This window comes from Penicillium cosmopolitanum (genome assembly GCF_028827165.1).
Source record: "Penicillium cosmopolitanum strain IBT 29677 chromosome Unknown utg000008l:1.0-4398992.0:1.0-4402845.0, whole genome shotgun sequence".
In the NCBI taxonomy this organism is placed as follows: Eukaryota; Fungi; Ascomycota; class Eurotiomycetes; order Eurotiales; family Aspergillaceae; genus Penicillium; species Penicillium cosmopolitanum.
In genome coordinates, this window is record NW_026622678.1 from 1003023 (window position 1) to 1015168 (window position 12146).

A 12146-nucleotide genomic window follows, 5' to 3' on the forward strand; every position below is an offset into this window, starting at 1 on the left:
TCTTACCACGAAAGGAATGCAAAAAGCATTCTGTGCATAATGAAGAGAAGAATTAAAGGATCCCTTCCCACAATACATTTTTTCTTTCTTATTTCATATATATTCCGTGAATCAAACCTTAGATACTCAAAGTTTACACGATATGAGCTGTACCAAACACCTACATTGTATCTATGGTAGCCCACCCCTCCGATGACGACGGTGCCGCACTCGGGACTCCGCCTTGGGGTTCGACGATCACCAGCTTCCCAGCTCCTCCCGCCTCCACCTCCGCCCCCCATTTTGCGTTCCCCCATCACATCCGATCCTTGTAACCCTCAATACCTTGTTACTCGTGCTCTTTGACGTTGATCACCACAGCATTTCCGTCGGGCGACCACGGTTGACCGACCGCCCTTCCCCGCGATGGATCAACACGACGACTTCGACAGCGTCTCCTGGAAACATGATGCAGACAGCGATGCCTCTCGCCCGACAACCTCCGGAACAGACGCAGAAGCACCACCGACCTTTGATCATGACACCAATGGCAAGCGAAGGATGAGCTCAGCTCACGAAGAGCCCCAGGCTGGCGCGCTGGCCGACGCCGTGGACCTGGCTGGCATCGGAGACGGTGTACTCGAGTGCAGAGTTGATACACCTCTCAAAGAGAATGAAGGCACAAAAGATACATACATTTCGTACTTGGTTACAACGAGTGTGAGTACCAGACCTTCGTGGGGGTTACAAGAAACCTGCGATGTGCGAAGCGGCGCTGCTGCCTATGCACCTCGGGAGCCCCCGTCAATGTCGCATACAGTTCACTTCTAATATCATGGCTTTACAGACCGATTTCAAGTCATTCCAGAAATCCGAATTTAGCGTACGACGACGATTTACGGATTTCTATTTTCTGTATAAGACCCTCTACCGCGAATACCCAGCATGCGCCGTCCCCCCACTCCCAGACAAGCACAAGATGGAGTACGTCCGAGGAGACCGGTTCGGTCCGGAATTCACTACACGACGAGCTTGGTCGTTGCATCGATTTCTCAAACGCTTGACCCTGCACCCAGTACTTCGCCGAGCACCTCTTCTCATCATCTTCCTGGAATCGCCGGACTGGAATGCCCATGTAAGGCTGCATGGTAACCGCACCACCGTGAATGCCACCACGGACAATGCGAGTACGGGCATCTTTGATAATTTCACCGACAGCTTCGTCAACGCGTTCACTAAGGTTCACAAGCCGGATCAGCGCTTCATCGAGGTCAAGGAAAAGGCCGACAAGCTGGACGAAGATCTTTCGCATGTGGAAAAGACCGTGGCGCGGGTCGCACGGCGAGAGTCCGACCTGGAGACTGATTACACAGAGCTAGCGACGCAGTTCCGCAAACTCGTTCCTCTCGAGCCGGCGGTGGAGATGCCCTTGCAGGTGTTCGCGGCTTCCGTTGAAGAGACCGCTCGTGGGGTGCGTGGATTAAAGGACCACACCGATCAGAATTATTTGGGTTCGCTGCGCGATATGGATGCCTACATTCTCTCTGTCAAGGCCCTTCTCAAGACACGCGAACAAAAGCAGCTTGACTTTGAGGCTCTCGTCGATTACCGTAACAAGGCTGTGGCTGAACGCGACTCACTTGCCAGCAACCCAGCCGCCTACTATGCATCCAACCCTCTCACCTCCTCACCAGCCTCCTTCATTCGATCGAAAATGGAAGACATGCGCGGAGTTGACCACGAACAATCCCGTCGGGAGCGAGTTCGCAAGCTTGAGCTCCGCATTGATGAACTTACCCGCGAAGTAGAGTCGGCAAAGACGACTTCGGAGATGTTTGACGAAGAAGTCGTGCGTGAAGTGGCAGATTTCGAGCGCATAAAGGCCGTGGAATTCCGCGACTCCCTGGGCAGTTTCGCCGACTCGCATATCGAATTCTACCAAGGCGTCCTTTCAACCTGGGAACGATTTATTGCGGAGATGGAAGGTGATGCCGATTTCGACCTGGACGCCGATCCAGTATTAGGTGGGCGGTGACGCTGATTCATGGCAATTACTCTGAGATGGATTCGGTGTAGTTTTGTCCTATTTACTTGGCTAGCTTGTCATTGCATTTCATACCCGCAATGCCACCATTGCTTTTCTCTCGAGACGACACCACGGCTTTAATTGTACAACGTCTAAGCTTGGTGATTTCGTCGAATCTATTAGAATCGATAAACTCAAACTACTTTCGGGCTTCGTATACATCGTGTAGTATGGTTGGACCTCCAGCTGTAAATCTCGCGATACTAGCGCATCCTTAATTCATTGTGCCAGGTAACAACACCAGTGACCTTACTTCAAGTTCCACTGCTATAATGCTACTAGCAGTCTTATCTCTACAATTTGAGCTCATTAAATCATCGTCTGAATATGTATACACAGAGCTTTCCGGGCTCGATCTACATGCTCTATATCCATGTATACTTCTTTGGGGATGTTCTACTCACGTGATCAGTTGCTCGGCACATGGGCTGACTTCAACATCTTGATCATCCGATCTACTTCATGCCAAAGTCAAACACAATGCGTTCAATTTCCAGAGCCGCTCTGCGGCCATATGTTTGCCATTCATGTCGCAATGGAATCGGAGCCGGTCGACGTCGATTCGCCACCAATTCGAGCCAAACACCCGAGATCTACGACGTGGTCTGCGTTGGTGGTGGCCCGGCGGGCCTAGGACTTCTGGCCGCGCTTCGTACGTCATGCAACCCTTCAATGCGAGATCCCAATATCCGATGCTAATATTCCATTATTTCAGGAGCTTCCCCGGTAACCTCAAAGTTGAAAGTCGCCCTCGTCGAAAGCCAAGACCTCCGCAAGGCCCGCAGCTGGGACCTCGATTCAACCCAGTTCTCCAATCGAGTTAGCAGTTTGACACCCTCAACCGTTGAGTTTTTGCGCAAAATTAAAGCATGGGAACATCTCGATGTCGACCGAGTACAGGAGTACCAGGACATGCAAGTGTGGGATGGGGAGACAGGCTCGCGCATCTCGTTTGACTGGTCCACGGAAACATCACCATTTGAAGATATGCGCACAGTCGCTACTATGACGGAAAACGCCAATCTCGTACGCGGTCTATTGTCGCGCATTGAGGCTTCAGGCGACGAGAACCTTACTCTCTTTTCCAACACTACCGTTGCCTCAATTGAGAATGGATCCGATCTTCAAAGCGAAGGGCCCGACCTGTCCGCCTGGCCCATCATATCCGTTGCGCCCACTGCACCAGGCGCACAGGCACAGTCCCCAACTCGAATTGCTGCGAGACTGCTAGTTGGAGCCGATGGAATCAACAGCCCTGTCCGGTCATTCGCAGATATTAGTACACAAGGATGGGATTATAACCGACACGGCATCGTCGCAACTCTCGCCCTCGGCGATCCAGACAAGCCATCTTTCCCAGCCAACATGCGCACAGCCTACCAGCGCTTCCTGCCTGCTCTTGGTGGACCTATCGCTCTCCTTCCCCTGCCAAACAACCATGCTACCCTCGTCTGGTCAACGACTCCCGAGAACGCGGCCTACCTCAAATCCCTCTCAACCCCCGCTTTCCTGGCGATGGTCAACGCCGCCTTCCGCCTCTCCATGACCGACCTCACTTACATGATGGGCATGGAGCGATCCTCAGATCAATTCTCCCACGAAGACGAGCTCATCTGGCGTCTCCAGCACACCCCTAAACAATCACAAATCCCACCCTCCGCCACCGGCGTCCAAGAAGGAACTGTCGCCTCATTCCCCCTTCGTTTCCGCCACGCCTCGCAATATATCTCGCCTCGCGTTGCGCTGGTCGGAGACGCTGCACACGTCATCCACCCGCTCGCAGGCCAAGGTCTGAACCTCGGCATGGCAGACGTGGCTGCTCTTTCACGGACGATCGAGTATGCCGTTTCGCACGGTATGGATATCGGCGACCTTCTCACTCTTGAGCGTTACTCTTCTGAGCGATACCTGCCTAATGCTAAGATCGGCGGCGCTTGTGATTTGCTCCACAAGATGTATACTATTCCCGGCCAGGGACCTATCACCTGGGCGCGTAGCCTGGGCTTGGATGTGATTGATCGATTGCCTTTTGTCAAGTCTTTCTTGATGAAGAATGCTGAGGGTTACTAGGCTTCCTTCTGTTGTATTGCTATACTGTACATCTAGTTTCCTTGTTGTCAAAATGTAAGCGCGAATATGAATATTTCCAAGATTCCAAGGTTCTTCAGGTTTTAGATCTGTTTAGGCTTTGGGCCAGATAGCGGGTATTTCTAGTAGCACTATTTGCTCCAGGGCTAGATTCGGCTTCGTTATTTCAGATAGGCAAATGCAAATATTTCTGAATGCTCATTCATGTGGGTACTCGTTGAGATCAATATGCGCAGCCTAAAGACTTTTTGCCTTGAAACAAAAACACAACATATGCTTTATATAATCCGGCGTGTGGTTAGATAAACCGAGGCTTTGAATGCAGGAAATCAATGTACTAGTGAGTGGGTCTATATTTTAGTGAGAAGGGTAATGCTAGCAATGACCAAATTGTAAATGAACCGATAAAAGAGATAAAACGCCTCCTTCCGCGCTTTTAGTTGCTGATTCCGTTTCTTGATGATTTAAACCTGCGTGCCCTGGAGCTGTTGCGCCAGGCTGACGACAGAGCCGGACTGTTTCTTTTCGAGGCGGGCCTTGAGCTCGGGAATCAAAGAGGCCAGCTCAATGTCGACACCGTCCTTCTCAGGGTGGCCGTCGGGAAGCTTGAGACCCAGCTCCTTGATACGGACCTTGCCCTCGGCCAGTTCGCTCTCGCCCAGAATGAGGCCGAAGGGAACGCCACCATCCTCGGCAGCCTTGAATTGTTGCTGAAGCTTGGGCTTCAGCTTGTAGTTGAACTCAGCCTAGGGAAATGTTAGTATGTCGGTTCTAAATGGTACGAATGCAAACAGTGATTACCTTAATGTCGGCACTCCAAAGCTTCTGGCACATCTCCATACGCTCCTTGAGCATACCGTTGAAGCCCTTGCCGCCAATAGCCATGACGTAAACGTCAACTTCACTCCGACGGAGAGCTTGGGCAGCCTGCTCACGCTCGAGGCGCGCCTTAGTGATGGAGAAAATGCGGTCCACACCGAAGGAGATACCAACACAGGGAATCTGAGCCTTGGGCAAGAACATGCCCACAAGGTTATCATAACGACCACCAGCAGCGACACTACCAACACCAAGAGTGGGGTCATTGGATCGGTCATCGTCCTCAGAAGCCTTCTTCTTAGAGGGCTTTTGTGGCTTTTGGGCCTCCGCGGAATCAGCCTGCACAGCGGGGGCAGAACCCTCAGTGACGACCTCATAGATCACACCAGTATAATAATCCAAGCCACGTGCCAGAGACATGTCGAAAGAGATCTTATCAAGACAGTTAAAGGCCTCAAGGTAATCCATCATCAGAGCCATATCGGTCAGACCAGCCTTGGCAGACTCATTAGCATTGAGAGCCTCGTCTTGCAGCAGACGGTCCAGCAGCTCCCGACCACCCTTGTGCATGACATAGGTCTCAATACGGTCCGCAATGGCACCATCAAGGCCCTTATCATCAACCATCTCCTTGCGCACGTCCGCCCATGGCATCTTGTCCAGCTTATCAACCGCACTCGAGATCGGCCGAATCTTGTCCTCGGGGACACCACACACAGCGAAGACACCATCCAGAATCTTGCGGTGGTTGATCTTAATTGTGTATCGGCCATTCCATCCCAGCTCCTCAAACACTTCGCTCACAATGCGCAGCACCTCCGCATCCGGGACCATGGCGTCGAAAGTACCGGCGATATCGAAGTCGCACTGGTAGAACTCGCGCATGCGGCCCTTGCTGATGGCAGGTTGGTCACGGCGGTAGACCTTGGCGATGTGGTAGCGCTTGATGCTGCGGACATCAGGGTTCATGGCGAGCCATCTGGCGAACGGCACCGTGAGGTCGTAACGAAGTGAACAGATTTCGCCACCCTGGTCCTGGAGGTCGTAGATGAGCTTGGAGTCCTCACCATACTTTCCAGCCAGGATCTCGCGCAGTTCAAAGACGGGGGTATCGAGGGCAGTGCCGCCGTGACGCTTGAACACAGATGAAATTGTCGAAAAGATTTTGTCTCTCAGGATTGCATCGCTTCCCGCCCAATCCTTCGTCCCCTTGGGGGTTTTGAGGTTGAAAGAACTCTTATCCTTGCCCATTGTGTCGATCGAATCGGAGTGAGGGATTGACGAAAAGTAACGAGTGCGGCGGGGGTGGTTTTGATGGTGGGGGATGGTGGGGGCACGGGGATAAATTTGATTCGAGGTCGCATGCAGCAGCCCTTGGGCAGGCAAAGTGTAATGAGTCAGACGACAGCTGCCAGCGCCGAGATTGTTGGCAATTGCTCTTCGTGTCGAGCGCAGACTTCTAGCAAGGGACGGCATAAAAGGCGCACAATTCAGGGCGAGCGAGTCGACGTTGCACGATTTGTGATGAACGGGACTTCTTTCTGTTTGAGGTGTGTTTTTCCGAGGGTTTTTCCGTCACATCGCGATGCACTGTCCAGATAGCGATCTAAACGCATCCATTGTATAGATGACAGGGGGGATCATGAGATCTCACGGCTGATAATATTATGAAGCTTCAACTTCTTCGAAATCTCCAAGGTTCAAGGTTGTGTGTGATTTTCACTTCGGGATGACTTTAGATCATGTGCTACAGTCTAACAACACTACTATCACCTTCTCTTACACTCACTCCATCGCTGAAGGATTTGAAATTATTGATTTCTCGAATGCACCTAGGCGTAAATCTTTTGAAATGATGGCTTTTTACAGGTTCTGCAGCTTCACGCTGCAATGCCTTTGCCATCCTCAATGACACCGAACCAATCCAGAACCCAAGCTGGTGGAGCAGTCTCGCCCCATTTCATTTTCCCAAGAATATGAGATTCTGACTCCTCATGCCTAGGTGGGTGACATGCTGCGCTGATCACGGCACTGCAGGACCGAGTGACTGGAATCTCGGAGTCTAATCGCCGTATAGATAGTACCAGCAGTATACACACCATCAATGCCCCAATCAGAACAGAAACAAAAGTAGCCAAGGACGAATAAGCCAATGACCTAATTTCTCCGCTATCGAGACCCCCTGCTTGACCTTTGGGCCCATATGGAATGATGGAGACATAGTATATGTTCTTAGAAACCAACCAGTGAAGAGCGATGTTGAGTACGACAATAGGTGTGGCATATCGACACGGCATATTGAGAAAGTATGTTGAGAGTTGTTCACTGCTTTTCACTGGGGTTGACACGCGTAGTGGTTTCTGGGTGGCTCCATAGGAGCTGTATTCCGCCCCAGTTAACATGTTTGTCAAAAGGCCATTGTAGAAGTAGTACGCAATTGTGATCGCTAACTAGGGCATATTAGCTATAATCACCGAACTCAAAACGGATGTTCTGAGGCTCTCTTGGTAAATTAACATTTTTCACCCAGTTGTTATCTCTGTATTCCACCACTCATGCAACAATTGTGTCATAAGCTGGAGGCTTGGTTTGACGTCGGGATTGTCATAATGATATGGCCTAGCCATTTCAAGCTCCAGAAACCAAGAGCCACAGACAATACAAGCAAGGCATCTGGACAAAATTAGACGAGATCTCGTTTTAGGTATTATCAATCGCGGAAATTTACTTACAGACTCAAGGTTACCAGCCATTGTATCAAGCTCGGAACTTGCATCCATCTTTTCCGTTTCTGTAATTGACCAAAAGTGACGATTTTATGATTGAGTTGCATCTCTGGAAAGTCGACATGTTTATTTGAGTCTTGCAGCCAATCTGGGGCTTTGGGCATTTTAGGTATTTCTAGTAGCCGGTTTTGGATACATCTGGGCTAAAATGGCTACCAACCACGGAGGTAATATATGCTAGTACTCATACTTCGGCCTGGTCCGAGCCTTGGCTGCATTGTTTCAGCCTCATCTCCTGGACACTGCGCTGTGCCCTGTATATGCACACGCAGGCACCATTAATGGGCAAACATGCCGGTGGAATGATATTTTTTCAATGCCAGGGTTGTTACACAAGCAAGGTGGAAGACCCTTGGCCAAACCTGCCATGCTTTATGTATGCCAACACAACACCACCCCTGTCATTACAATTGCACTTTTTAGGATGACGCTGCGCCCGGCACAAAGCAAAAGCACGATATGAATTGCAATGTAAATGGCTTGAACTAGCAAGGCCAGTATGGAGCCCTGGGAGATGACTACAGCTCTGTACTACCTAGATATATATAGATCTAGTACTAATAGTAAGCGGGGCGGTTTGCCCAGGTGGGTAATACCAGTAGTACCTAGGGAGTTCAACCTGAAATTCAAAACAGGGCGGAGTTCTCCAAGTTTGCCTTTTCCACTGCCTATGCCGCGATTCTACTAGACACTGTTCATGAGAACTTGAAGTGTTGGAGCCTGAGGCCGCACATAGCAGCAGCTGGGTGCCAGCCCACCCACCCGCTCTCGCTAGAAAACTTTCTTCCTGTATACCACTTCGCTCCATGCTTCCTCTCCGAATCTTTCCTCGACAACTCGACCCAAAGAACTTGGAACTAGGAAAAAAATGATTGAGACCAGTACTCCTCTAGTCATAGGGCAATTGCCTCCATGGACTAGTTCTAGTGCTTTCAGTCTAGCTTCTTTGGGACCCCTATCGCTCCGTAAATTTGATATTTTGCGCTCCATCCTCTTCTTGCCATATCCACACTTCTTTATTGCACTCATCATATCCCTCTATTTCTACATATCTCTCATTGCAATTCCAAGAATATATAGACATTCTGAGCGTTTGTGCACCTTGTGATCTATTTTGCGTCCAACCAAGATGCCAAAGGCCGTGTTTGACCCTCAGTTATCGGCCCAGCTTCACAACCAAATTTTTGAATATGCATGGATTGGTGCTGGACGGGATATCGCTTCTCTTCCGTCCAAGACCTGGTGGGAAGAGGAGTCCCCAATTCCATTCGATCTTGCATCTCGCCTAAAGCCGAGCCTGATCAGGTTCCTGCGGTCTGCAAGAGCAACCAATTGGGACACTGTTTCAGATTTCCATCTTTTTTATTACCTCATGGCGATTCATGGGAAACATGGCATTTTCAACCCAGACACTTTTCCTGCATCGGGTGGTGATCGTTATGTGTGGTTGTATCCCTCCACAAAAACGAAGAGTGATGAGGAAGTCGGCATACTGTGAGATTCCTATTAAACTTCACTATCATTAAATAGAGCGAAGAACTCACAAGTCAAATAGATTCGATCAAGAAACCGAACTCGCATCCTTTGTTCCGGACTGGGAAGATCTGATCTGGTCAGCTAGGGTACAGTGGCCATGGCTGCCATTACAACATATTCTGCAAGCGTATCTAGACATGATCAACGAGGGCAAAATAACAACATACTCAGACCGTCGAAAAGAATTGAGAGGTGCCAATGGTGGTAAGTTCGGGCGTGGAGTATTTCCTTGGGAGATCCACCAACATACCCCAATGGATGTTAAGAGGGCTGTCAGTGCTTTTACCCGTCTTCTTGATGCGATTGAGCTTCGGCTTCCTCCAAGTTCGACACATGACCATGGCCGACAAGATCCAGACCTCGAAGGAATAGCTCTTCCATACTCCGAATCAGTCATGGAAGCGTCGTTCATAGAAGTGGATTCATTTGCCAGGTGCTTTCTATCAGCGCTTCCCAATAGACAACTCAATTTTCGCTATATTGCCCCCGGCATCCGACTCCAAGATCCGGCCGAATTGATAAACCAGCCACTTGCTGATCGCCGCTTCAACCAACTGATCCCAGATCTGTTTAGTACTGCTCAGCCGGAAGCCCTTTTCCCTCTACTCCTTTTCCGTGGGGACGGAGAGAATAAATCACCCTGGACCCGGCCCTGGTTTCCCGACGGAAATGCTGAGAACATCCCCTCTGGTTTATACCTTGAACCCACCGACAAAGATTTCAATTGGGAGTCTGGCAACCAAAGTCGACTTCTCTTGCCGTTTAGCATCGGCAGCAACGGGTTTGCTCGAAGTAGCAATGGCGTTCCATTCAACCCTGGAGCTAGATTTCTGGGAGGCAACGAGCCTGATCAACTATACCAGACGGACTTATTCAGTGGATATAGTGGCTATTTACCTTGGGATTCACGTAGCTCATATCTACACAGAGTGCTGGAGAATTGGGCGGAACGAGTGGAAATGGGCGATTGGCTAGTGGGTGAAGACGGTGTTGTCGGTGGCATTGAAAAGTTCAATGAGGCCGACACTAAAGAGCATTGGAGGGATTATGTTATACCTTGGTGAGACCTTTGGACCTCTAGGTCTTCTCATAGAATGTCACTTGAAATTGAATTAATTCCCGAAGCTGGTAGAACCCAATATCACCATTGTAGATTCAATATGTACTACATAATGATGGAGAGACGAACAATTGTTTCTAGCAAATCAAATCAAATGATGAATATTCTATTTCCCGTGGCCTCTAATAAGCCCCGGGAGGCTGGACTCCATGAGTTCGGTCGTAGTAGAGACACTTGGATATATACTGAAGTTGACTAGGTACTGTACTAGTATTATTTGACCAAACTTGCGACAATCAGCCAAAAGTATCGATTCCGCTGTCGAGATGTCAATTATAGGGCAGGAGCGAGGTTACGAGGGTAATCAAACTCCTTTTTGCAAAGTACTTCCCGGTAGTTAGTTCCCACTGCCAACTACTCCCAAAGGACCCTTTGGTGGTGCCGGCTATGTGGCCATCTCTTGGCTATGCAGCCGAGGCGGCGAGGGACGGGTGGGGGATAATGTCGTTTTTTCCCTTGTCATATTACTTGGAATTGTTTAATTGGTCGGTTTCTTCTTCTTTATTGATTTCAACAGTAATATTTGGAAGGTAAATGATCAAGAAGCCCAAGCGGAGCACCTGGGCGACCGGGGAGCTTCTGCGCCAGTCTATTGCACAACAACGAAACATAAGCATGAGACTTGAAACATAGCAGACAAGCTCTTGGACAGCTGGGGAGGAAGGGAGCTTGACCAGCCACTCAAGTATAGGCCCAGTGAAGCCACAACCCTGCTGATCATGGCTTGTTCTGTCCAGGTTGATAGGCTAAGAAAAGGCACCCCACCCCCGAGCACTCATCGGCTAGTATCTGAGAGTCAAACACCTAAAGCCAGCGTCGTGGCTTACGAGAGCACTGGCCGCCGAGATGAAATATATTGAAGTTCGATCAATTAGGGTGGCAAATTATTTGCGGGTGAGAAGCCGGCCACTTGAAAGGCATCGAGCATGATAATCGCTCACCTCCAAGAAAGCAAATGGGAATTAGGCCGGAGGCCAACAAGACGAGAGTAGCTTATGGAAACTTAACCCGACCAAAATATGCTTACCGGAGTGGCTGCAGCCGAGTTGCGGTCATGGATCAACCCCAATTCATGAATCGGGTCTAACAAGCGAGCATAGCTAGTCCCGAGGTGTCCGCGATGATTATTGAATCAGTTCTCTGTACTCCGTACGAGTAGAGTATTCCGTAGCGCTCCGCTCCGATATCATATAAGTGGAGCCTAGTCGTGATTGCAAGCTGCCCAAAGGGGGGAAGGGGCACGGTGTAGAGATGGGGGTCTATGACGGGTGATTTCTACCTAGAAAACCGTACCCACTATGATGTATGCATGCCCTTCAAGTTCGAGACTGCTTGATACTGTACATAGAGTGGTATCCGTATATGCACCATTTAGCCTTGGTCGCCACTCTGTGACTCCCTTTGTCTCCAGTCTCCAATTAACAGAGGCTTGAATTCTTCGCCCCCAAATGGGGGCGCTTGAAAATGGTGTGGTATTTGGGAGAGATCCCTGCGGATGGTCCCATGGAGTGGCGGAGGTTAAGGACCTGCCCAGTCGGTAGTCAATCAGTGTAGGTCGATAGAGACTGGGCATGCAGGACTAGGCTCCGGCGGTGGGTTAGTGTGCGCCCGCCTGCGTCAATGTCAATAATAGGCTCCTTGCGGGACCGCGCTACTGTGGCATTTCCGGGGGGGGTTGTTGCTCGGAAAGTCGCCGGTGACAAGGACACGGGCCGCGCGGTCATCAGGACAA

The 12146-nt window shown here is 50.0% G+C and overlaps 5 protein-coding genes across 5 annotated transcripts; 3 read left to right on the top strand and 2 right to left on the bottom strand.

Annotated features, from left to right (window-relative positions):
• Positions 1–405: 405 nt before the first annotated feature.
• Positions 406–2014, top strand: N7509_006924 (sorting nexin-4; the record flags this gene model as incomplete). Its single annotated transcript, XM_056631561.1, has 2 exons — positions 406–699; positions 827–2014. 2 exons carry the CDS (start codon positions 406–408, stop codon positions 2012–2014), a joined length of 1482 nt encoding a protein of 493 aa, XP_056487112.1.
• Positions 2015–2545: 531 nt separating this feature from the next.
• On the top strand, positions 2546–4135 carry N7509_006925 (putative ubiquinone biosynthesis monooxgenase (Coq6); the record flags this gene model as incomplete). The annotated part of the gene is made up of 2 exons (XM_056631562.1): positions 2546–2717; positions 2781–4135. 2 exons carry the CDS (start codon positions 2546–2548, stop codon positions 4133–4135), a joined length of 1527 nt encoding a protein of 508 aa, XP_056487113.1.
• Positions 4136–4617: 482 nt separating this feature from the next.
• On the bottom strand, positions 4618–6448 carry N7509_006926 (histidine--tRNA ligase; the record flags this gene model as incomplete). Its single annotated transcript, XM_056631563.1, has 2 exons — positions 4618–4899; positions 4955–6448. 2 exons carry the CDS (start codon positions 6446–6448, stop codon positions 4618–4620), a joined length of 1776 nt encoding a protein of 591 aa, XP_056487114.1.
• Positions 6449–6852: 404 nt separating this feature from the next.
• Positions 6853–7725, bottom strand: N7509_006927 (uncharacterized protein; the record flags this gene model as incomplete). Its single annotated transcript, XM_056631564.1, has 2 exons — positions 6853–7422; positions 7705–7725. The coding sequence occupies 2 exons, from the start codon at positions 7723–7725 to the stop codon at positions 6853–6855; spliced, it is 591 nt and encodes a 196-aa protein (XP_056487115.1).
• A 1162-nt stretch (positions 7726–8887) lies between these two features.
• Positions 8888–10358, top strand: N7509_006928 (uncharacterized protein; the record flags this gene model as incomplete). The annotated part of the gene is made up of 2 exons (XM_056631565.1): positions 8888–9252; positions 9314–10358. 2 exons carry the CDS (start codon positions 8888–8890, stop codon positions 10356–10358), a joined length of 1410 nt encoding a protein of 469 aa, XP_056487116.1.
• Positions 10359–12146: the final 1788 nt, after the last annotated feature.